Source organism: Acartia tonsa, chromosome 14, assembly GCF_053477335.1.
Source record: "Acartia tonsa isolate MP-2025a chromosome 14, ASM5347733v1, whole genome shotgun sequence".
Classification (NCBI taxonomy): Eukaryota; Metazoa; Arthropoda; class Copepoda; order Calanoida; family Acartiidae; genus Acartia; species Acartia tonsa.
Window position 1 is genome coordinate 6,248,021 of NC_137273.1, and position 24,531 is coordinate 6,272,551.

Below are 24,531 nucleotides of genomic sequence, written 5' to 3' on the forward strand. Positions count from 1 at the left end.
CAAAAATTTTTCCCCTTATAACCAACCCTGCAGGGGGACTTAGTCATTTTTTTCAAATTCTCGTTTATTAAGGTATATCTTAAATTCAGTGCCTCTCCTAAGCTTTTAAAGATATTGAGACAAAACTTTTTGAGGTAAATCAGTAAAAAATATTTGAATAAAAAATGGCGGCGGTACCGCCGCTCCCGCCGTTCGCCGCCATTTTCCGCCGCCGCCAAAAAAAAATTTTTTATTGCATTTCTCGCCGAATTAGGCAATTTGGAATCATTTGAGACCATGTTATTTTTTTCAAAAATTTTTCCCCTTATAACCAACCCTGCAGGGGGACAGTCATTTTTTTCAAACTCTCGTTTATTAAGGTATATCTTAAATTCAGTGCCTCTCCTAAGCTTTTAAAGATATTGAAACAAAATCTTTTGAGGTAGATCAGCAAAAAAATATTTGAATAAAAAATGGCGGCGATACCGCCGCTCCCGCCATCCACCGCCATTTTCCGCCGCCCACAGGACGGCTTGTAAGGGGAAAAATTTTTGAAAAAAATAATATGGTCTCAAATGATTCCAAATTGCCTAATTCGGCGAGAAATGCAATAAAAAAAATTTTGGCGGCGGCGGAAAATGGCGGTGGACGGCGGGAGCGGCGGTACCGCCGCCATTTTTTATTCAAATATTTTTTACTGATCTACCTCAAAAGGTTTTGTCTCAATATCTTTAAAAGCTTAGGAGAGGCACTGAATTTAAGATATACCTTGATAAACGAGAATTTGAAAAAAATGACTAAGTCCCCCTGCAGGGTTGGTTATAAGGGGAAAAATTTTTGAAAAAAATAACATGGTCTCAAATGATTCCAAATTGCCTAATTCGGCGAGAAATGCAATAAAAAAATTTTTTTTGGCGGCGGCGGAAAATGGCGGCGAACGGCGGGAGCGGCGGACCCGCCGCCGTTTTTTTTGAAAGTTACCTCTAGTTGGGGTAATTAGTGACCCAGCCCAAAAGATTTCACCCAATTATCTCTAAAACTAAGGGAGTAGCACCCAAAATAAAATTGCTGGTATGTCGTGGCACGAGTCACCACATTTCCCCCCCCCCCCTTTAAAAAAAAACTTTCGAAAATAGTTGTTTCCAAACTTTTTAACTAATAAGATTAATATATAAAAGGAGTAACTTTGCTTTTAACCTCCATTATCTTATCCAGGGTTTCGGATCCGCATTGATTTTTTGCGGATCCGGATCCGGATCCTCCAAATTGGGTCAGTGCGGATCCGGATCCTTGACAATAAAAATAAAATCACCAAATTTTTCAAAAATATTTATTCTTTAATTCGAAGTCAAAATTACTTTTAATTTTCAAGTCTGACCCTAAACCTTAAAGATTGGCTCTCATCAAGAGAATGTCTGAGATTTTATATAAATTTAGGTAGATTTTTCCATTTTTTCCGCATTTTTTTGAGTCCAAGGATCCAAAAATATGCGGATCCTTGCGGATCCGGATCCGGATCCAGATCCGGATCCGAAACCCTGATCTTATCTATACTGTAATTGATTATTTGTATCAGGTTTGGCGACCTGTTTTCTGAAAGACATCCAGGAATATATAAAGCAAGTGTTCCAGTCTGGAACTCTGGACCTCAACACAAAGCAGATGTCAAACCTGGACAGGGAAGATATTGCCAATGGGTAAGGCTATATCCATTCTAAATAAAATCAATGCTACTCTACAATTTCTCTTGTCTGTCTGTCAATCATTCAGTCCGTCAATTAATCCGCTATTATGTAAATTACATAAACTCAGATCCCCATATAACCTAAAATAACCTGACCTACAGAAATAAACAAAAAATGAAAAACTTCCCCCCCCCTTTTTTTCAATTCATTGAAAAATAAGGGGGGATGGGGTTTTTACTGCTCAAGAGTTTACTTTGTGTGAAAGGGAAATTATTTGTTTTAGTGAGAAGCCAAAGATCAACAGATTTAAGCTGAATGTCCAAACCAACGCGGCGTGTGTGGATATCCTTGTTTGGGCGGCTAGAGACGAAAATGGTAAGAATTTTTATATTTACCCCTATCATACTATCAAAGCATTTTTTGGGGACTAGTTATTCTACAATTGCATGTCTTCTTTTGATAAGCGCAGCTACTTAGCAACTGAGTTTGACTGTCCTACTGAGTCATTTACCCTAGAGGGAGAAAGGGCTAAATAACTGTATTTCCCTATAGCCATGACCTTGTGCTGATTCTAAATTGTGTCTTTGAAAATTAACCAATCGAAACAGGAAATTTAAACACAGTCAAGTTTCTGAAAACAATTTGCTAGCAGACGAAAAAGGTCATTGAAAAATGAGGGAAGGTAGTTATCTGTATATACTACTAGCGGCTTCGCCCCTAGCCTCTAGGGGCTTTGCCCCAAGAGGTGATAAAAAAAAAATTTGGCGAAAATCATAAAGGACCATGAAAATCTCCTTCAAAAAAAAAAAAAAAAAAAAAAAAAAATGGGGGGGGATTTTTTGGTTTTTGGGGGGGTTGGTTGGGGGTGTCCCACCCCCCAAGAAAATAGCTTAAAACCACCACAGGACCAATAGGTAGATACCCTGAAGAGTAGAATCCGATCGGTTCAGTGGTTACCGAGATCTTAAGGGACAGACAGACAGACGGACAGACAGACATCGTTCTACTTTGTATTATAGACTAGCGGCTTCGCCCCTAGCCTCTAGGGGCTTACCCCAAGAGGTTTGATCAACCTAATTTTTCGTATTTTAGATTTAAAAAGAAAAAGTATAAAAAAAAAAATTTGGGGGGGGGGTATTTTTAATTTTTTGGGGGGGTTGGGGGTGTCCCACCCCCCAAGAAAATAGCTTAAAACCATCACAGGACCAGTAGGTATATTCCCTGAAGAGAAGAGCCTAATCGGTTCAGTGGTTACTAAGATCTTAAGCTTCAGACGGACAGACAGACATCGTTCTACTTTGTATTATAGATGAATCTGTTCATTACACTAACTAACTCTCACAAAGTTTTGTAACATCCTTTGTAAAATGAGTACATTTCTTTGTGTTCTATTCTATTTCTATATGTTATATTATGCACATGAATTTTCATTGCCTATGTTAAATTAATTGATAATTTTTAAATAGTATTCTTATTATCTACATTAATTCTGTATAACAGTTTATTGTTCCAAATTTTGTTGCCAAAAAATTTAAATTGTTTTTAGTTGCTGATAGTTTGATGAACAAGCTGACAGACAGGATTCTGTATCCAAGACATGGTACTGGAACCAAGGCCATCCTGGCCCATCTACCTTTACTAATGGTAACATTTATACACGCAATATGTGTTCTAATTTTATTTGTAGAACCCATAGCTGGATCTTTATATCATTTAAGTGGTAAGCCAGATCGGGGTGAGCCAACTTTCCACCAATGAGAGCACAGCATTTTATAAAATGCCGCGCTGTGAATGGCTGAAATTCGGCTCACCCCGATCTGGCTCAACACTAAAATGATTTAAAAATCCAGGTCTGATCATATTTAAAAGTGTGTAGTTGTGAGGATTTTCTGTTTGTCTTGATGCTGAATTGAATCGCTAGCCCTCTAGGGGCTATTGACGGAATGGGGTGGGGAATAAGTCGCCTCTCCACAATTCATTTTAATTTTAAAAAGTATATGTTAAGGAAATATTTGATTATTTAACCTGTTTTATGGCTACGTTTCTTAATAACATAATTTTTATTAAGGTCTGTTTGGACGGATTGGGAAACCTGTCCTCAAAACATCCTGTCCTCTCCTCTTCTGCTATAGCTTGTCTTAGGTATATATTTATTTCTTTGAATCTCTGGCTGTTCTGATCTATCTTCTAATTTAATTCTTTTAAAGGGATAGTTACGAGTTGAACTTAATAAGTGCATTACTTTCACCAGTTCAGCAAGACTTCTGTTTTATTAGACCATGGTGCCTATTTTATTCTCATATATTATGTAACTATCCCTTTGCATTGACTTGAGCAATGTATTTGCTAAGAGGAGTTTTTAAAGAATCCATTTATTGCGCTAAAATCAAAAGCTATTAGGTAGTCATTTAAAATGTGGGTAGCAAATACAATTATAAATTTTAGGGATTTTCTGGTGAATCCAAGTGAGCTATTATCACAGCTGAACAGTAGTGCAAGAACAGCCGAGATGTCTAAACCTGCTATCATTTTAACAGGTAATATTAATATGAGGGAACATTGGTCTGTAAATTGTACTGGATCTAAAGTTTTATAAACTTGCTCTTTAATTTGTTGGCCGGAGAGCTTTGGAAACTTTATTTAAGTACCTAGCTAGTTCAAAAAAATCAGGGTTAATTTTGTTAATTATCGTCTATTATCTTATCCCCTAAGATCCCTGGTTACCATGAATAAAAAGAGGAAAAGTCTGTGAGTCTTCTGTCTGTGTTAAAAGATCTCGCCTTTTCAGTAAAGTTATATGTTGGAAAATCAATCCTAATAACTATCAAACTCCGTTAAAAAGTCAAAAACACGCCAAATGCAAGAATTTAAAAATCAAACTTGTCTCTGTTATAAACGTTTTCCGTCTACCTTCTAATATTTTGTTAACAATTTTTCTCTTTTTAGGAACGACCAGTGAAAATGATTTCAATGAGCCTCGTCACCGAGAGATTAGGAGGACAAATGCGCATTCAATCGCATTTCAGAAACTAAGAGATTGCGGCATTGAGAATATTTGCAAGGTAAAGTTTTGTAACATATCATTTAAAGTTGTGTAAATTAATGTAAAACCCCAGTTAGATACAAAACAAAAATACTCCTTCTGTCGATTAAACTAATCAAGATTTTATGAAAATTACCCAAAGATTTAAAAGCTGTGAATGCTAGATGATCGTATTTGTAAAACCTTGGGTACTAGTATAATTTACTGCAGTCAAAATACCTTCTCCCATTTTGAATTAAATGGCTACAAATATAAGTCTTGCTTTAAACAGATTATTTTTTAAAGCTATCTCTTAATAGGAAGACAAAGTCAATTTTCCACCTTTTTGAAAATAGATTTAAATAACTTTGCTTGGTTTTCATGATTTTATTCAGGCTCTGAAAGCTGGAATAAAAACAGACCAGGATTGTGTGAAAGCATTTATAGCCTCTGTGTCCAACAGAATGTACACTGCGGATAAAAGCAAGGATCATACACTCATGTGCAGGTATACTAGAGATCTTAATAGACGATAAATTGGTATACATCCCCAATGATGATAAGCAAAATTTCGTCCTAAAATCCTCAGTTGCAAAATTTGAACACAAATAGGCAGTCTAGCAAAGCTAATCTATGACACCCATTGTCTGTCATAACTACTCTAAAGTTAAAATGGAATTTACTCAACTACTATTTAAGATAGACAGCTGTTTTTTGTTAAGATTCATCTGACCAGAGAAGAGAGGATTTACTCATATACTCATTTGAAGTCCGTTTTTCCTTTATTTAAGAATTAGAGTAAAACACTAGTGGGAGAAAGGGTTAAATAACTGTATCTCCCCATCGCAACCACCTTGCGCAACCTTTCTATTGGGTCATTGAAAATCTGCCAATGGTGTCGCTTATATTAACACAGCCAAGTAGCAGAAAATAATTTAGAAGCAGACGAAAGAGGTCTTTAAGAAATGAAGGGAGGTAGTTGTCTGTATATACATATATACTAGGTATAGATCTGTTATTTAAGATATTTTATTTGATATGAAATCACATTAGTGTAAGGCATCCCAAACATACAAAAGTCCTAATTCAAGGCTGAAGTTTAATAAAAACATACGATTATTTGATCCTACTAATATTAAATTTTAATTTTAGAAATACGATCCTGACCCTTGGACACATCGCTGTTGCATTGAGACACGAAGAAAAGGTAAACTAAGTTATTAATAGGGAAATTGCAGATAATTTGAAAAATATAGATGATCAATCCCTTGATAGGACCAATAGGAACCTAGTGTAGAAACAATCCTACCACAAAGTGTACATTCGATACATAAGGGCAGGTTTTTATTTCTATCATAGAATAAGCCAGCTATACATAGCTTGATTCCTTTGGATAAAGATTTATTTGGAGAATATAAATCGCTTGTGTTATTGGGTTAAATCATAAGTGATGAAATATGAACAAAACCTTGGTCTGCTAAAAATCTCTTTTTTTTAATTGGACGGGTTATTGTGTCTGATTGACCATCCAGGGCAATAAATCTATTGAAGTTATTCTATAATTCACTCCATCTGTCGCAATACAGACATTCTTCCTTTTTTTCATATTATGATCATTTATTTTACAGGTGACCGAATCCATCGTGATATTCTTTCTGCAAAAGTTTTGTGGGTCGCACAGCAATCCTGAGATGGACAAACTAATTGTGGATCAGCTTGGCTGCATTGCTATTGCAAGGTTGGTGTAACTTAGTCTTATCCTATTATATAAAGTAGTAAGGTTTTTTTTGTCTGAAGCGTAAGATGACAATAACTACTGAACCGATTGGTTCTCTGCATTAGGTAAGCTTAACATAGGTCCTGTGATGGTTTTAGGCTATTTTATGAATTTTAGAAGTTAGCCAAAGGGAAAAAGAAGCCAAACAAAAGGGGAGGAAAGACCCGGGACCTTATGACGTCATTTCGAGCGCTTGAATCGTTCATAGATCAAGAATGATTAAAGAGGGATGGAGGAGACAATGGACTGTAAATTACACTTGTACATAAAGTTCTTTAACTATTTTATATTATAAAAAATTTTGGATACTTTTATTGAAATTTGATTGGCTTGTTCTAAACAAGTAGGTAGTGTAGTGTCCAAACTTTACATACAAAAATTTTAATCCGGCCACAGAAGGAGTAATTTTGTAAATCACCATTGTAGAATTTAGATGTATATCAATTTATCGTCCATCGTCTTATCCCTTATTATTCCTGGAACCTACCTAATATATCTATCATGATATAGGACAGAAAACGAAGATAAAGTGTATGAAGATATAATGAAGCTCTTCAGTGACACCACCATCAAGGCATCTCAAGCTGTTTATGGACAGGTGACAATACATATTCTAGGTTTTTTTTATACAGAGTTATCCGCATTTACGGAAAAAAACAGGATTATCCCTTTTTTCATAAGTCATAGGGGCCAGGGACGAAATGACCTAGAAAATACATTAAGGTTATAATTTCTATTTACGTTTAGGTGGGCCGTTTTTCTCACTCACACCAAACATATTTTTTTCTTCAATCAGTTTTGTAAGGTTCATAGATAAGACATAATAATCATAAGGGTAATTTTTCGCGTATTTTCGGTAAAGTTAGATGTTGGGTTGAAGTCAAATACTCTTATTGGGTCATAATTAAGAACAGTTTTACTTAATAACAGCATTTGACTACAGCCCATAACCTAACTTTACAGAATTCAGCGAAAATAACCGTCTGTACACTCTTCCCATTCTTTGCTAGTTTCTCTTTCTCCTGTTTTGTAAAAAAACTTGTTAGTGCTTCTTAACTGTATATTGAATTACATTGTTAAGAATAGCATTGTTTTAGTTGATTCTTATATATTATTCTTGCATCATTTTTTCATTTTGTACAACAAAAAAAAATTGGAAGATATTATATTCAACAGTTAATTTAATGTTTGTTTGTTCGTTAGGCCCAAGTTTACATAATTTAGAACTCGTAGCAACTCCATTTACCAGAAAGTCCGGTTATTTGTAATTTGGTAATTTTTGGAATTTGAATTTCTTTAGCCATTTATTTTTGAAAATATTATAAGCGTAGCATCTCTATAAACAATAAGCTATTTAAGTTGGAAAGAATTTTAATGTATATAATAGTTTAAAATCTGCATAAAATTTTAAGGATTTTTTTTATAAAATTCGTTTTTTGTATAATTCTTTATTTAAAAGCGCAAATACAATTTATGTTAATTAATTTTGACCAATAGGATAAGTGGATTGGAAACTACCTGAGCTCTAATTGGTTGAATGATGTACAACACTTAAGCTTCTCCAATCAGAGCGCAGATTGTTTTCAACCCACCAATCACATATGTCAAAATTAATTAACTTAAATTGTATTTGCGCTTTTAGATAAAGAATTATACCTACATAACACGAATTTTATTTAAAAAATCCTTAAAATTTTATGCAGATTTCAAATCTATTTTATACATTAAAATTCTTTCCAACTTATATAGGTAGCTTAATAAACAAGTCTTTAAATATAAGATTAAGTATGTCCATATTAAGTATCCTGTATTTTAGTGCTTTGTGGATAGATTTGTACGTATTGTTTTCCAACTTGTAATTTTCAATATTAGATACGTCATAACATTAACGTTCGTTTGTCTGACTGTTAAGGATACTTAATCCTTTGTTTTTGTCTAGACTGAAGTAAAAAGAATGGAATACAGTCATGTTTCTGGTTCTATTATCAATGCTCTGGCCAACATTGCTGCTAATATCATTGACAACACGGAGACTGAGGTAATTTTACTTAGTAGTGCTGCTACTCTATAACAATAGTTTTGTTCTAACATTCACCTTTCAGATTGTCCTACTCTGAAACACTTTAACATGAAGATAAAACTTCCCCCAAGTGACTTGTTCATATTAGTTTTAAAACAATATTTTATTTTATACTTACGAAAATAATTGTCCTTTTTTATACAGGGTCTTTTAAATACATTTTACCCCTAAATAAAACATTCGGTGCTTTCTTGCTTCAATAACACAAGGTCTACATATAATTGATGAATTTTTAAACAACTACAAAAATTGGTATTAAATGCTTTTTACGGTGCAAATAAAAAATGAAGCAAATATTTGCTTTTATTAATCATTAATTTTATTTCACTGGAAGGATATTTTTTAGGAATTTCTTTATGTATTGATAGTGGTTTTGACCCTAGCATTAAGGGTCTTTGTATTTGAATGGGGAGGGATTGGGTTGAAAAATAACGGTGGACAAAATAATGTCATTTCTGCTGGTCATACGCCGTGTCATGCTTCATTTTGAAAGAGTAATGCAAATTTCATATCCCAGATTTCGCAATCTGAGAAAAATTTATCTTTATAATATATAGCGAATTGAATGATCTTGCAAGCATCGCTTTTATCTTATAGAGAAAAATAGTAAATCAAATAAAGCGAAAACTGAGATCTGAAATTTGCGATCTTTCCAACTTACGCATGACGGCGTATGACCGGGAGAAATGACATTATTTTGTCCACTATCTGAAAAATAGTCTATAAACTTTAGAACTCAAAATGTGGTTAGCAAGAAGTTGATTGACAGACAAAATCAACACCAGTTTTTTAAATGAAAAAGCAAAAAAAGTTGTTAAGCAATATTTTTTTTTGATACTGTTCCTGCTGTGCTTGCTAATAATGGAATTTATTACCCTTGTTTAAAAGCGATTATGGAAATTACCATCTAATGTTATTATACGTTTGAATATATGTTTACTTATTACCATTTAATATATTTGTGTTCAACAAAGAACCGCTATCCTCATTATTTATATATTATAAATTGACTAGGTAAAATAGGTTAGGTATATGATCAAATTAGTATACCTACTGTAAAAAAGACAATTTTTAGAATATACACAAAATATGACATTTGTATACCTGTAATTCTGAAAAGAATAATTAAAGAGATATGCCAAATTTATTACTTAAAAACTAGGGTTGGGCCGGATACCGGATAACTGGGTATTGAAGTAAAAAAAAATGTCATCATAAAAATCAACTGGCGGCTGGCAGCTGCCAAGTACAGCTGCCGTAAAAAAATTTATGTTTACCTAGAGATTTATAATAAAAAAAATTCATAAAGATAAACATTTTATGAAGAAAAAAAATTTCATCTATCATCAAAAACAAGAAAATTACAGCCATTTAAAATATAAAAGTAGGGATTTTTGTAGTATAATATAAAAGATTACATTGCCAGATACCCAGCCAAATAGTTCACAATCCAGTATCCGGCCAAACCCTATTAAAAACTCTTAACATAAGCTTGAAAAGCTTTCATTATTTATTATTACTAATATAAATTGTGTTTTATGTTGTTTTTATTGTCAGTTTTTGACATGATATCATAAACATTAGGTTGCTGGCGAACTATTCAGTGCTCTATTAAAGAATAATTTGTAAATTATTTGTTTGCTCAACCATAAGTTATTAATCAGAAGAAAGCAGTAACTAAATTAGAAGAAATCCTTATTACATTAGAAAATTACCCAGAAACTACTTTGGGCCTCTAAAGTAAACAAATGCTCACCAAACAATGTAACCTTTCAAATAAAGGAAAATTCTTCGCTTTCTTTTTCAGTTTTAAATAACAAGTCCATGATGCAGCTTCAAAAGTTTGTAGAAATTATGATAAAGACCAAACTATGGCCTGTAAAGTTTGACTCAGATGGTACCTACAAACAAGATCTGATGCATGCAGCAGTGCTGGTACCATTTATCTTGGCACTAGCAGCTGTGTGTGTGGTCTTGTACTTCACCTATCCTGGTCTGATATACAGAGATTGGACTAAAATGTCAATGATTATTGATTTTATCATGGTGTGCACACTAGTGCTAACCATACCTTCAATGGTTACGACATCATCTTCAATACAGACTTTAGGTTCTTTGATTTGTAACACTGATGCAACTCTAACCACAAGATTTTTTGTTAATTTTCTAGCATGGTTTGTTCTGTATGCTGCTCATATTATTTCTATTGAAATCATGGTGTTTCCTCAACCCTTATGTTCAAGTTCTATGGATCATCTCATGTACTGGATATCCTTATTGTACTTAAATTTGTACTTGATCTTGATTGCAATAGGAACAAGTGGTTTAGAACTATCCACCTTATTTTCCTACATGGATGCCATGACAGCTGCAAGCTTAAAGATCCAACCATCAACAGAAGATATTAAATGCATTAAAGATTATGCTCTAAAATTGAGTTTATTTTTTGATTCATTGATGCCCTCTGCTTTTTTGTTTGTTCAGATTTCCTTTATTTTTGCTGGCTACTTGATTGTGATCCAGAAAATGTTTCCTTGGCATGCTTTCATTCAATTTCTGTATAACCTCTATGCAATGGTAACCATGCTAAATCTCATAGAAGAATGTTATTCACTTGCCCATGATCTGGCCTGTAAAACAAGAGAAAATGCAGCTAATAGTAAAACAATTTCTGAAATGACCAGGATTCAGGCAGCTGTAATAGAAATGGAATCATGTTTCCCATTTAAACCTAAGGGCTACTTTACTATGGAAAAAAGTACTCTCACAGCATTGGCAGCCAACACACTGACATACCTCATTGTACTTCTACAATTTAACTGGGGTTAGTCGTGTTCTAGAATTAGTGCTATACTATCATTTCTTATTAGATGTTTATTATTCTCATAATCTTGATGTCTTGTATAATACATGTCTGTAATTTCATTCATATCTTTTATAAAGACTTGATTGTTTATTATTAGCTTTACATTAAATAAAATCAACTAAACATCAGGCTGTATTAATTCTGTTTAACTTTTATTTCAATAATGTTCTGTATCCCTAATGGCTAATAAATGTGTTTGCTTATATCTCTTGATTTATATTCAATATAAGATGGTATGACAACAAAACAAATTTTAAGTTAAATACCTTTATAATAAAAATGCAGTCATTTGACTATCAATGTCAATGTCAACATCAATAGATGAAAAAAATAACACAAACAATAATTTATGGTATACAAATCAAAGTTTCCAAAAGCTCATGTGTTTTATACCTACCACAATATAAAATATGCTAATGTAATCTATAATGCAATAATAGATTGATGTCTGTCCGTCTGTCTTAAGATCTCGGTAACCACTGAACCGATTGGATTCTACTCTTCAGGGAATATTTATACCTACTGGTCCTGTGGTGGTTTTAGGCTATTTTCTTGGGGGGTTGGAGCTGTCCCAAAAAAAACAAAAAAACACCATTTAAAAAAAATATATTTTTCATATATTTTGCGAATTCGCCATTTATTTACAAAAATCGGTGACTTATTCAAAAATTTTTCAGCTGGGTATAATATTTTAAGATGTAATGTATGTATGTATGTAGCCTTGATTCTCTGAAGTTAGGATTCAGATGCACGAGGAGATTGGAGGTGAGAATCCTTTGACCAATTCTAGATTGTTAAGCTTCGCGCACAGCTGAGTGTATTCTATGTTGCATTACATGCTGACCCGCAATTCTCGTGGAAGCTACTCAATTATTACATCACCCTGGCCTAGAGTTTTGGCAGGTGTTCCATATTAAGCCACCCTAATTAATGGCACTCTCATATGAATGAGGAGCATGGACGAGGGAAAGCACGATTACAGTTGCTTGAAAGGTAGGATCCTAACTTCCTACAAATCTACCTCCTTACAACCTAAGGGCATCACAGGGAAGGTTGCGTGATTATATTCTGAAAAATTGCAACAGCATTTGTCATCCAAGTGCAATAGGTATCTATGAGGGGACTTGAACTCGGATTTTCCCAACCACAGCGTAGTGCGCTAACCACTACTCTATGGGACACCCATAGATGTAATTATTCCCATAATCACATCATATTTTTTTTAGGCACGTACCTAATACCTCTTGGGGCAAAACCCCTAGAGGCGAAGCCGCTAGTATAAATATAATGTATTTTTAAAAGATACTGAGGTGGTATTACAAGAATGTAAATATAAAAAGCAGCGTTTCGGAGCAGTTTTAAAAGTTCAATTTTTGATAAAAATGGACTTGAAAAACTTGAAAGGGGCATTTGCTCATGAAAAAACAGAGTAACAGAATTATAATTTATAAAAAATCTCTTTATTTATCTAGTCCGGAGCCGGAGCCGTTTTTTAACGAAAATACGGCTCCGGCTCCAGCAAAATATGGTGGCTCCACGGCTTCCGGCTCCGGCTCCGAAACACTGATAAAAAATGTGATAAGAATGATAACATTTTATAATTGAAACTAATGGTCAAGGGCTTGAAATTTCTAAAACTATACAAGAGTTTAGACTACAATTAAACTTTATTACTTTAGTGACATTTAAGGAATAGCCATGAAAAAAAAACTCTAAAATGAAAGTAAGATTTTACTGTTGTTTCTATTTTATGGGGAGATAATTGGTTCGAATCTTGGCCTAAACCGCGTCATAACATTAGATTATATATTAAAAGTTAACTACTGCTGCCGTCGATCTTAGATTCTTATTTTGATAAATTTTTAGTACTTTAGGTACTGAAAATTGTTAAAAACTAGTAAATAAAAAAATGTTGTTTTTTTATAAGAATATTATTGTTGGTTCTATAAATGTCTTTTTTCATCCTCATAACAGACAAGCTTAGAAACTCTACTGATTAATAAATTGTCTTTAAAATATTAAGCTTATTAAGTACAATTATAGCTGATTTTTTTTTTAATGTACACAAGAATAATTTAACCACTATTCTTGAATTTTGATGAATAAAAAACTTATTTTGTTTATTGTTTTTTGTTTCAGTCACGTAAATCAGATTTGCTGGTGAAACTACTGGAATTGTTTGTAAATCTTGGCCTGGAGGGTAAACGTGGCAGTATGGATACTAATCAGTCAAATATGAGAGATAAAAGCTGCGCAGGTACATCATCCTTAATTTCCTTATATTTAAAGAAACATACTGTAAGTCTATTTTCCTCCTGTTCAGAGCAAAAACTATTGTTTAGAATATAAGAGAAGCTTTCCATTCATTTATTATTTTTTTTAATCGTGCTAATCTTTTCCCCCTCTTGAAAATCACCAATTTGATATATCACAAATTTTATTTATATACTTCACTAACACTTTAAAATCTATAATCCTTTAAAAGGACATAACAAATACTTTAGAAAATGATATACTTTCCCTTATGATCCATGAATTTTAGGAAGCCTTGGTGTTCTGATTCCAGTGATTGCCATCCTTGTCCGAAGAATGAATCCAATGAATGGGGCAGATTTCAAGGAGAAATCTTGCGCTTCAAGGTAATAACATTTGTAGCTAGCTCTTTGTGTACTTTAGGTAAGTCAACCTTTAACATTACACTAATTTATTTTCAAAGGGATAAAAAATTGGTTTGGGATATTTTTCCAAGGGCGAGTTTTCTTGGGAGATTTGAGGTTGCCTTTTCCAAAATAGTTATAAACCTGTCCTTGGCTTATAAGAATCACCACTGAATCATAAAGAAGATCCATATCGTTTTAGTGGTTAAAGAGATCCATCGTTACAGACAGATGGGACAGACATCGTGTTACTTTTATATGAGGATAAAATATTGCAGGTTGAAGAAACTGTTTAGCGACTTCTGGCAGTACAGTGTGGTCATGGGCTTCACGAACGAAGAGAAGGGTGTGTGGCCGCAGGACTGGTACGATGGAGTCAAGGAGATTGCCATCAAGTCACCAAAGTTGACCTTCAACTCGTCACAGCGCAGTGACTTGAGATTGGTCGCGTTTACGTCACCGATTGCCAAGGTATCAGACAGTTTTTTAGTAGCATAGCTACTTCATTATTAGGGTATTTAAATGACCGTTCGACTGTCACTAAAATTTGTTCAAAATTTTAGTAGTTAGGATAAAACAGCTTATACCAACAACAATTTAATTTAGAAAAAAATCACGAAAACTATAACTGATTTTCAGCTGTCGATGGGGGTCACGCATAGTAGAATTGACGACCTTTATATTTGCACACCAAATAATATTTTAGATTTATTTTGCTTGTTGGTTATGCCTTATTTCTGTGTATAAAGCTTAAAATGTGGATATCATACATATCAAAAACTTTCGTTCCTAAATTATTAGGTGATTGAATAATAAGTGACAAAAATCTTCAAATGCAAAAACATTCCTTTAAGATTGACGCATTATTGTGTCTGATTGACCATCTTACTATGGCTAAAAATCTACTTAATATTGACATTTTTTAAAATATAGGATGGAGTTAGCTTGAATGAGTTAGCAGATATGAAGAGTCAGCTGTTGACACAATTAGAAGCCCTGCCAGCTATTCAGGAACATATTATATCCATTTCATTTTACACGTTTATCCTATTATGTAAAGTACCTAGTAAGATTTTTTTCCTGAAGCATCAGATCTCATCAACTACTGAACCGATTGGTTGCTCTACAGTCTACATAGCTTCACATAGGTCAAGTTATGGTTTTAGACTATTACGTCTAGATTTGAGTCTAGGGTTGCTTTTAAGCTTTTTCTATCCCCTTCGAATACAGAGCCCTTAGATCTGGTGGCTAAGCCGCTAGTAGTATAATTAGTCAGGGACACAGGGATAGGACATTGGACAATAAATTATCTTTCCCTTTATTTTAATTATATTGATAGATTACTTTGCATTCAATTGTTTTTTTTTCAATCATCTCACATACAAGTTCAGGCTTCTAAGACAAAAATTTGTTATAAAGGAACTTTCTATTTTTCCCAAATAAGTGCTCAAAGCTTTGCTAATGTCTAAAGTACTCAAATTAAAAAATATTTTGTAAATGTCATCCGACATCAAACATTAACTTAGGTAAAGCCGTTTATGTGTTGATGGGAAAAAGTGGTTGTAGATTAATTTAAGCAGAAGAAGGGTAAAGTAAAATGTATTCACCCTTCTAACATATCTAAGGGAGTCCATCCCCTGATACAACCCCATAAAACAGCCAAAGGGGCAGGGTTTCGGATCCGCATTGATTGTATGCGGATCCGGATCCTCAAAATCTGGTCAGTGCGGACCCGGATCCTACCGGATCCGGTTCCGGATCCTTGACAATAAAAATAAAATCACCAAATTTTATTCTTTAATTCGAAGTCAAAAATACTTTTAATTTTCAAGTCTGAACCTAAACCTTAAAGATTGGCTCTCATCAAGAGAATGTCTGAGATTTTATTTAAATTTAGGTAGATTTTTCCATTTTTTCCGCATTTTTTTGAGTCCTTGGATCCGGATCCTTGGACTCAAAAATATGCGGATCCGGATCCGAAACCCTGCAAAGGGGATGTCAAGTTAAAAGAATTAATACATACCTGTACGTACACCCAACTATTTAAACACAATGAAATCTTTCTGTAATATGTGTAATGGTTGCAGACTTTGATCAAGGGGTATCAGTTTCCTATACTGGTGTATCTCAAGTCTGTCTACTGGCTGGAGTTACTTAGGTTAGTCTCAACAAGGACAATTATGCCCATAAAAAAGCGCAGCAATAACAAACAAAACATTAACTGGGTCTTTTGCCCATCCATATTAGTGAACCACCGAAACAAACCCTTTTTTTTAAATTGATAGAAAATAAATGCTTGCTTCTAGGTGCTGCAAATAGCTCTAACCCAACGTGGTTCCTTTTACCCTTGACAAACTTATCCTAACCTGAAATAAGCATCTAAAGTTCTTTTAGTTCATATATGATTTGAGGTAAACCACCAATTACCAGGGTGGGCATACAAAAAACCCACCCAAAAAAAAACCATCCAGGGTTTTTTTTTAAAAACCCAAAAAAAAAACCTTAAAACCCTGGGTTTTTAAGGGTTTTTGGGTTGGGTTGGGCTTGGCTTTTTAAAAAAACCCTGGGTTTTTCCCCACCCTGCCAATTACCCTTTCATAGATAAAAAAAACACATCTCACACTTGAAGTGCAATTAAAGAACACCTTAGGGCAAACAAGAACAGACGGTTTAGACAGACAAATCCTGAGTTTAGATCTTAGTTAAAGCTCAAATATTAAAAAAAAACTTTATGTCATTGTTAATGGATTTTTTTCCATGAATCTTATTTTAGAATCCAGAGTAGCCCCAAAGCCACGTTCCACATCCTGTTTGATTATCTGGAGGACAAGGCTATTCAGAAGGATAAAACAGGAGTGTATGACTGCATTTGTGCAATTGTGGAAAAACTTTTTAAAGGTATCGTTTGTTTAGTAATTAAATTAATTTGGTTAAAGTTTTTGATCCTCTATCCCTGATTATAGAATATTATTTTTAAAATTAAATCCAGTGGTGAAAGGGACATTTGTGGGAAATTTAAACTTGCCCGGTCCACTAAATTCATAGACACGATCTCCTATTCGCTAGCTTAAAACTTTGTGACTTAATAACATTAAATATTGATTTCGTACACACCTTCAATGTCAAAACTTTACCACCAATAGGTAATATTTAACCTACATAAAGGGCGTAACTGTTGGGGCCGTATATCAATTTATATTCTTTTGTCTTATCCGTTAAGATTTACATATATCTATTTTTGTTCAGAGTTTCTGGCGGTGATAGCAGCCCTGCCAAAGTCCCACCAACGAGAGGTTGACTTAGAGAATCATGCGGAAATTCTACTAATTCACTTCAATAATCCTAATAAATCAATTCAAAGGTATTTAAAATTACATTGATTCATAATGTTAAGAAATTTAAGCTAAGATCTTCTTCTTTTATTGTGCAATATGATAAAAAAAGGTTGGGGTATAGTCCCTTTCAAACAGTGCACCTGATGGGGCGATTCTTTCACAGTAGCTTTTCTCAGGGAGTAAGGGAGGGGACAATGGGCAATTAATTCAATATAAAAGTTATCAAAGAAAGGGCATGAAATCCAGTTAAATCCAATAAATTTGTAGGAAATTATAAAGTGATTGTTAATTGAATAATAGATTTCCATAGCGTCATGTAAAGTGAAATCACAACTTGTTTTTGATGAAATATATTGAGGTTTTTTGTCGTGATTTTTATATTAAAAGATTATTGGACCCGGCCAGCTGCTAGCAAAAATATGACTGCCCCTTTTTATTCTGTTTATTTTCCTTGCCCCTTTCCCCCAACTCCCTTTTCCCTTCTCCCCGTCTGCTACATTCCAAACTAACACAACGAGTGTTTATTTCCCTTCCCCCCACTTCCCTTATCCCTTCTCCCCGTCTGCAATATTCAAAACATACATAACGAGTAGCGGCATTCTATGCGCAAGTCCCCAAACTCAGTCAGAAACTGCTAAATTCTTGCACATTCCCTTTATGCCAGTCCCCAAAGTCTGAGACTCCTAAAAATTGAATATTCGATCCATTGTCCCCTCCCTTACTCCCTGAGCTTTTCTCCTATTTTAATCAACTGCGGGGGGCTCTAACCCTGCGGGGCCAATTACCTAACCCTGTGGGGCAATCACCTAACCCAATATAACCTAACCTAAAATAACCTATAAAAAGCCATTTTAAAATAAGACGAATCGCCCCTTATGGGGCGATGTTACGAAAGGGACTATTCCCATAGGTTGTTTTATTGTTGAACGAACAATGTACAGGACCTTTGAAATAAAAGCGGTGGCAGTATAATTTCTGTGAGAGCTAACATTAATCAGCATAACGGTTTAGGGCGGCAGCGACAGTCACCTCGCCGTATTGCACAGTTCCTCAATATATTAATTTCATACAACACCAAGCAAAGCCTCAACATTGTTGTATCCCTATTTTAGGGTGAGTTTCTATGTGTTGTGTTCAAACTAGGCACATCCACCAAAAAGAGTCAATCACCTTATTTCATTTCTTATTTTTCTCGTGTAAATTATATTGTTCTGTATGTTTAAAAACCCGCGAAATTTTTTGAAAAATCTACGAACTTTTGCAGATTGGCGGATAAATTCCTATCAAGCATGGTGGACCAATTTCCGCACATCCTGTGGTCCAAGCGGGTACTGTACACCATGTTGGATAAAGTATCATTGTTGGCCAACCATCTCAACCTTAATGCCAACATTGAGAGTCCAGCAATTGAGGTAAGATTTTGTTTTTCTTTGTTAATTTGATTATCCTGGAAGGAATACTTTTAAATTAATGTTTGAATGGGCTGTACTTTTAAATTACAATTGTCATGTGGAAGTTTTAGGCTGTTTATTTTTATTTTAAAGTAATGGGATAATTTGGTGCTATTTTTGGCCCTTCCTTAACCCTTAGAATACAGAGCCCCTAGATGTTAGGGGCCTGTCTGCTAACACATGAAATAGCAGCTGAAAAGATCACATGTTTAAATCGACCCTCTCATACTGAAGAAAGTTATATCGGGTACTGTACAGCCCCAGGTTTTGGGCACCGTAGTTCCAACATGATATGGCATCACAAGGGTTAGGCATAGGACCTTATTTTCAATTTATTTTGAAAATAAGGCAGGGGGAGGATATTTCAGTGATCGACAGGCACTTAGAGGGAAAGCACCCTAAACTCTAATATGTGTTCAGGTCGGACATAACACAGGACAGAGTATCATGTTGAAAGATACACAGTCAGAAAGAGAACAGATTGTCAGAGATTTTGCTAACAGGAATTTAAATATCATTGTTTTTAAGATTGATTTAATCAGGGAGGAAGGGACATTAACGGTAGATTTTACTGTTATCTAATTCTAGAGTTATATAAACCCAGTCTCATTTGTTAACTTAAAGAACTTTGTATCTTTTTTTCAAATCTTGATTGGCTGTTTAAACTTTTCAACCAAGAATTTGGTTGATCGTCATTGGGGATTTCTATTGTCTTATCCCTTAAGATCCACCGGTTTAAAAAAAATTTCCAAATACCCAAATAGGATTACCTTTTTTTCCTGATTATTTACCTAGTTATCATGATAAAAGATAAAAATATTGAAATTTATGCTTGCCACAGATGTAAGAACATTATTGAGGTTGCCATGCAGTGGGCCCCTGACACTATGCGCTCTCATCTCAAGGAGTATATCAATAACAAGGGAGAAGAGGGAACCTCTACACATGCAGGTTTGCAGTCAGTGATAGGATAATTGATATTTGATCGTTGTTGTTTACCTTTGATTGGCTGTTCCATAAAGGTTAATGTTATTGAAAAGAACAGCCAACTTGAAACTTCACTTTGTACATGTTGTTCAGTAAATAGCAGACCATCGATCTTTTGATTATGATTACACGACCTTTGTCTTAACCAGTGGTGCGGTTCCACATTGATTGTATGCGGATCCGGATCCTCCAAATTTGGTCAGTGCGGATCCGGATCCGACCAGATCCGGATCCGGATCCTTGACAATAAAAATAAAATCACCAAATTTTTCAAGAAATATTTATTCTTTAATCTCGAAGTCCCGTCCAGGGGTATTCCAAAAGGGAAGGGGAGGTTATATACAATGTGAGAGAGAAGAGTGTGGGAGTGAATCAGCTGATCTTAACAAGTTTACCAGATATTTCAAAATTTGTAAGTGACTATTTTATATAAATTTAGGTAGATTTTCCCATAAATTTATACCCCAGGATCCGGATCCGCAACACTGGTCTTAACATGAATATACAACAACAAAAATAGATTTTTTTCATTCAATTGTCAAAGGATTAATATTATAAGAAATCATTTAGAAATTCCCAACCATGGCTTAAATATCACGCCTAGTAGATAATGATAACATACAATTAGAATAGCTTCACTAAAAGAAAGATGTATTTTGAATGAATAATAATTTTTGTTTAATTTTAGGTCTTTCTTTGGCTACAGAATGTGTCCATACATTTGCTTCTTATAATTCAGTTTCTGATGCTTTACCCAGCAATCTAAGTCAGGGAAGGTAGGTTCATTTTTTATTTTTTTAGTAGCAATGCAACTTTACAAGCTTAATCTACCAAAGAAGGGTGGGATAGGTTAGTCGACCCTGCTCATTACATTAGATTTTTATGAAGAAAAGGTAAAAAACAAGAATGACATCTCTAAGTAGCGAAGCTCAAAAATTATAAATGGATATCGGAAAAAAATTTACTATAGAGCAATGTCATACAATAAACATTAAACTTGATAAAATAGGGAAATCACGGACGAACGGACTAAAGGACAGATAAAGTAAATTATAGAGTAGCCTCGCTACTAAAAATTGGGAGTGGGTTTTTAGATTTTTTTTTCCAGGGACGATTTCTTTTGGTACCCTCTCCTAAAAGAATCCTTCCTAGGACATATTAGAAGCTTCACTTTTACTTTTTTTAAGGGAAAATTTATCAATGTTTACACATTATGGACGTATGTGGCATTGTTTTACATTAATATTACTTACTGTTTTAGGCCAGCCTGTGTGAAATATAACACAAGCAGTTTCTTTGCCTATCTTTCACAACGTAAAGACTTCAGTGGAAGGGTAAGTTCTTTGAAGATTATTTCTTATAGCATAATCTGTTACTAATAGATGATAAAACATTTTCCCACATTTATTACGTGTAAAATTGGGCTTTAGTTGCTTGTATAAGATAGGGGAAGTAATTTAAACACAAAAAGTATCGATTATTGCATCCCTCCTTTGTTATCTTAAATAAAAAAAACATATTTTTAGCCGTTTATTTTGTTCTGAGACAGACAACAGTTATTTTTACCTACTTTTGAATGAAAGAAAGTGATGTCCTTTCTATTTAATCTCTTTTGAACCCTAACTGGTAAAAAGTGCATGTTTTTTTTACAAAAATAAAATACACCAGTTGGATATCTTTTTAACTATTTCAGGTAAAAGGAATGTTGGATCTGGCAGAGGATTCAGAGGACGAACCAGACGGATGGCAGAAACTTATGTCAAAACTTATCAAGTAAGTCATTAGTTGAAACTAGGGTTGGGCCGGATATCCGGTCTGGCCGGATATCCGGTCATTTTCAATATCAGGCCGGATACCGGATATTAAAACTATCCGGTTACATGATATCCGGCTTATTTTTGACGCCGGATATCCGGTAAATTGCCGGATATCGAACGTTTGCCAGATATCCGGCCGGAACCGGATATCCGGTATCCGGCCAAAAAAGTATCCGGCTCAACCCTAGTTGAAACCAAATAAAATTGTTTAAGTTACTAATTTTTACACCGAGTACTAGAAAGATTAGGTAGCGTTAACATTTTTCATTGGAGGATTTAAAAAATATTGAAACGCATTTGATAAAATTCGAAGATGTTTTAAAAACATTAAAATCATAAAACATTTAAAAGCATTGACAACCCATTCATCATAAAAATCTCCTAAATTTTCCAATCGAATAAAAAATCGGCAACTGCTACTCTCCACAGCTGCTAATTTTTAACTGGTTTGTTTGATATTATCAAAGTCTTTTTTATAGAAGTGAAATATTACCTCAATGTCTTACCTAGAGATTTTTTGATTGCTTTAAGGATTAAACTATTACAACATTTTTTCTTCCCAATTTTCATCCGGAACCAATAGTGTATCACCATTTCTTAAATCTGTGTCATTATCGTTCTTGTTTTATAGGAAAGTTGATAAGCTTGCCAAGGACGTGCACATCCAGCTGAACAGCACGGAGATAACCACAGGTCCCAGTCACGACGTCGCCCAGAGACAGGTCATAGACAAGTTTCTAGATGCTATCTGGACAATTGCAGCTCTTATTGTTGTTCTGGAGACTGATAAACAGGAATGGTCAATGTGTTGATATTTCTACATCTTCAATTTGTAGGGATCTTAATAAGACAATTGTCGATAAACTTATGACGTCCAAAAGGATGAGAATCAAATAAAAGGTGCCCCACAGGGTTAGATCCCACCGCATGGGCTAGAAATAGGAGAAAAGCTACTGTGAAAAATACGAAAAATCGCCCCTTAAGATGCGTTGCAACGAAAGGGACTATACCAAAATAAAAATTACCCATTCTCAAGTTTAAAATTATTTGTTGAAAGTTTGAACAATACTAGTTTTTAACCAACCAATCAAAATTCACTAAAAGTACCCAAAGTTTTAAAACTAAAGAGTAATATAACAAGGCAAAAACGTTGGGTATTACCAAGAAAGATAGGTACCTTTATTTCAATTAAAACAAAAGAAATAAGTTAAAATTGTTTAAACGATTGACTAATCAACATAAAAACTTAACAAACATTGAACCATGTTATCAGTCCAAAGCACCAAGAACTCTTTTATTTACTCTGGCCTACGCGCCGGTCAAAGTATTCCGGGCCGATGTTATGGCCAATATAGGTGTCCTGTCCATACAAAATTTATTATATCCTTGTATCTCATTCCTTTACATGAGAATCTCAATGTTTATCAAACTGGAATTGGTTATTCTATGGAAGGTTATCATACGCAATGAATTAAGCTTTAAGAGAAATAATACTACTTTTTGGCCTTATTTGAATATAAAATGTATGAAAATAAAAATAATATTATATCAAACGTCTTTCGTAAGTCTAAAGAATGCAAATGAAATTTCATCATAGAGAATTTACATCTATAACCTAAGACTTTAACATATGTTTTTGCTCTATGAGTAGCAAAATGTACAGTGTGCTAAAATCTGTCAAAGGGCAATGTATTATTTCCCCCCACACAAAGAAAACAAATATTTTCCTTTGCGTCCTTGTAGCGTAAAAACAAAACAGAAAAACCAAAAAGTGGCTGTATTTTTGTTAGTGGTAAAAGTGGCAGCACCCCGTTGGATATTTTGTATGGACTTTCTTGTATAGTCGAATGTTGGCTGTGGGTCCTATCTGCTTGTCCACAACAAGAACTGGTTTTTCTTGAGGTAATAAACCGGTTTTTCTTGTTAAAATCAATTTATTTACCTACAAATGACAATTGAGAAAATTAAAATGAAACTGGGATGCTATTGCTATCAGACGTAATCTTTCTTGTTTTGTTTCTAGGAAATTATATCCGCCTGGCACTACACAAGATCAGCAAAGCTTGGTCTCTTCGAATTAGATGAGGAAGCAGGTAGAATTAGATTAAACTATTTATTAGGGAGCTACTTTAGAGCATTTAATATGACTGGGAACTTCTTGCTTAGGCACTCAGGAGTTCTAGCTTAAGTAACACCCTATAGATAACCAACTATTTGATTGTATTTCCTTTGTTTGGAAGTTCTGAGTGTATAGGAAAACATTTGATAAGTCACGTGCCTGACATAGAAGTAGTATCGAAAACAATGATATGTATTTTTTTAAATTGTCTGAATAGCAACTTCTCTTGTTTTAAATTATTATTATTTTAATTTAGGAAACCCTCTGGCTCCAACAGAGGGTGTAAAATTGGCCCCGAGGCCACCGTGTACAGAACCACATGATATCTGGATCAAGTTTCTTCAGGTTAATTCTATAATACAAAGTAGAACGATGTGTACCTGTACGTCTGTAGCTTAAGAACTTGGTAACCACTGAACCGATAAGGCTGGCTTCTGAGATATTAAACTGACTTGATCTTTGATGATTTAAAGTTATTTGCCCAAGAGTTTGGACAACCCCCGCCAGAAATGAGGAGATTTAGTTAAAAATGCGTTTTCCTTTAGCGAACTTATAGTGTATGACTTACTATGAATTTCAGTGCGGCTTGGGTGTAGTGGTTTACCCTAACCCTGCTTAGCTAAAGCTTTAACGGTTTAAGAGGCTAACTCTATTTAAATTTTATTGTCGGTCGCTATATAGGATTTACACTCGTCTGTACATCTACTGGCAATTAGCTTTTTTATCCTAAGATGTAGGTTACCAAAAAAAAAACAG

At 34.3% G+C, this 24,531-nt stretch overlaps 1 protein-coding gene across 1 annotated transcript in view; it reads left to right on the top strand.

The window, feature by feature from the left end:
• Pi4KIIIalpha (phosphatidylinositol 4-kinase III alpha) overlaps positions 1-24,531 on the top strand; it is a 47,383-nt gene that overhangs the window by 6,414 nt on the left and 16,438 nt on the right. Inside the window, exons 14-42 of the mRNA XM_080148485.1 lie at positions 1,556-1,676; positions 1,948-2,039; positions 3,211-3,308; positions 3,733-3,806; positions 4,110-4,201; positions 4,611-4,726; positions 5,082-5,194; positions 5,839-5,893; positions 6,315-6,424; positions 6,974-7,061; positions 8,403-8,501; positions 13,549-13,666; positions 13,952-14,048; positions 14,345-14,537; positions 15,000-15,074; positions 16,151-16,224; positions 16,840-16,964; positions 17,313-17,427; positions 18,666-18,813; positions 19,273-19,351; positions 19,690-19,803; positions 20,528-20,615; positions 21,101-21,173; positions 21,533-21,612; positions 22,288-22,447; positions 22,927-23,011; positions 23,500-23,558; positions 23,680-23,749; positions 24,032-24,120. Of these exons, the coding sequence (XP_080004611.1) occupies positions 1,556-1,676; positions 1,948-2,039; positions 3,211-3,308; positions 3,733-3,806; positions 4,110-4,201; positions 4,611-4,726; positions 5,082-5,194; positions 5,839-5,893; positions 6,315-6,424; positions 6,974-7,061; positions 8,403-8,501; positions 13,549-13,666; positions 13,952-14,048; positions 14,345-14,537; positions 15,000-15,074; positions 16,151-16,224; positions 16,840-16,964; positions 17,313-17,427; positions 18,666-18,813; positions 19,273-19,351; positions 19,690-19,803; positions 20,528-20,615; positions 21,101-21,173; positions 21,533-21,612; positions 22,288-22,447; positions 22,927-23,011; positions 23,500-23,558; positions 23,680-23,749; positions 24,032-24,120 (2,900 nt within the window). The remainder of the gene's footprint in view (positions 1-1,555; positions 1,677-1,947; positions 2,040-3,210; positions 3,309-3,732; positions 3,807-4,109; positions 4,202-4,610; positions 4,727-5,081; positions 5,195-5,838; positions 5,894-6,314; positions 6,425-6,973; positions 7,062-8,402; positions 8,502-13,548; positions 13,667-13,951; positions 14,049-14,344; positions 14,538-14,999; positions 15,075-16,150; positions 16,225-16,839; positions 16,965-17,312; positions 17,428-18,665; positions 18,814-19,272; positions 19,352-19,689; positions 19,804-20,527; positions 20,616-21,100; positions 21,174-21,532; positions 21,613-22,287; positions 22,448-22,926; positions 23,012-23,499; positions 23,559-23,679; positions 23,750-24,031; positions 24,121-24,531) is intronic.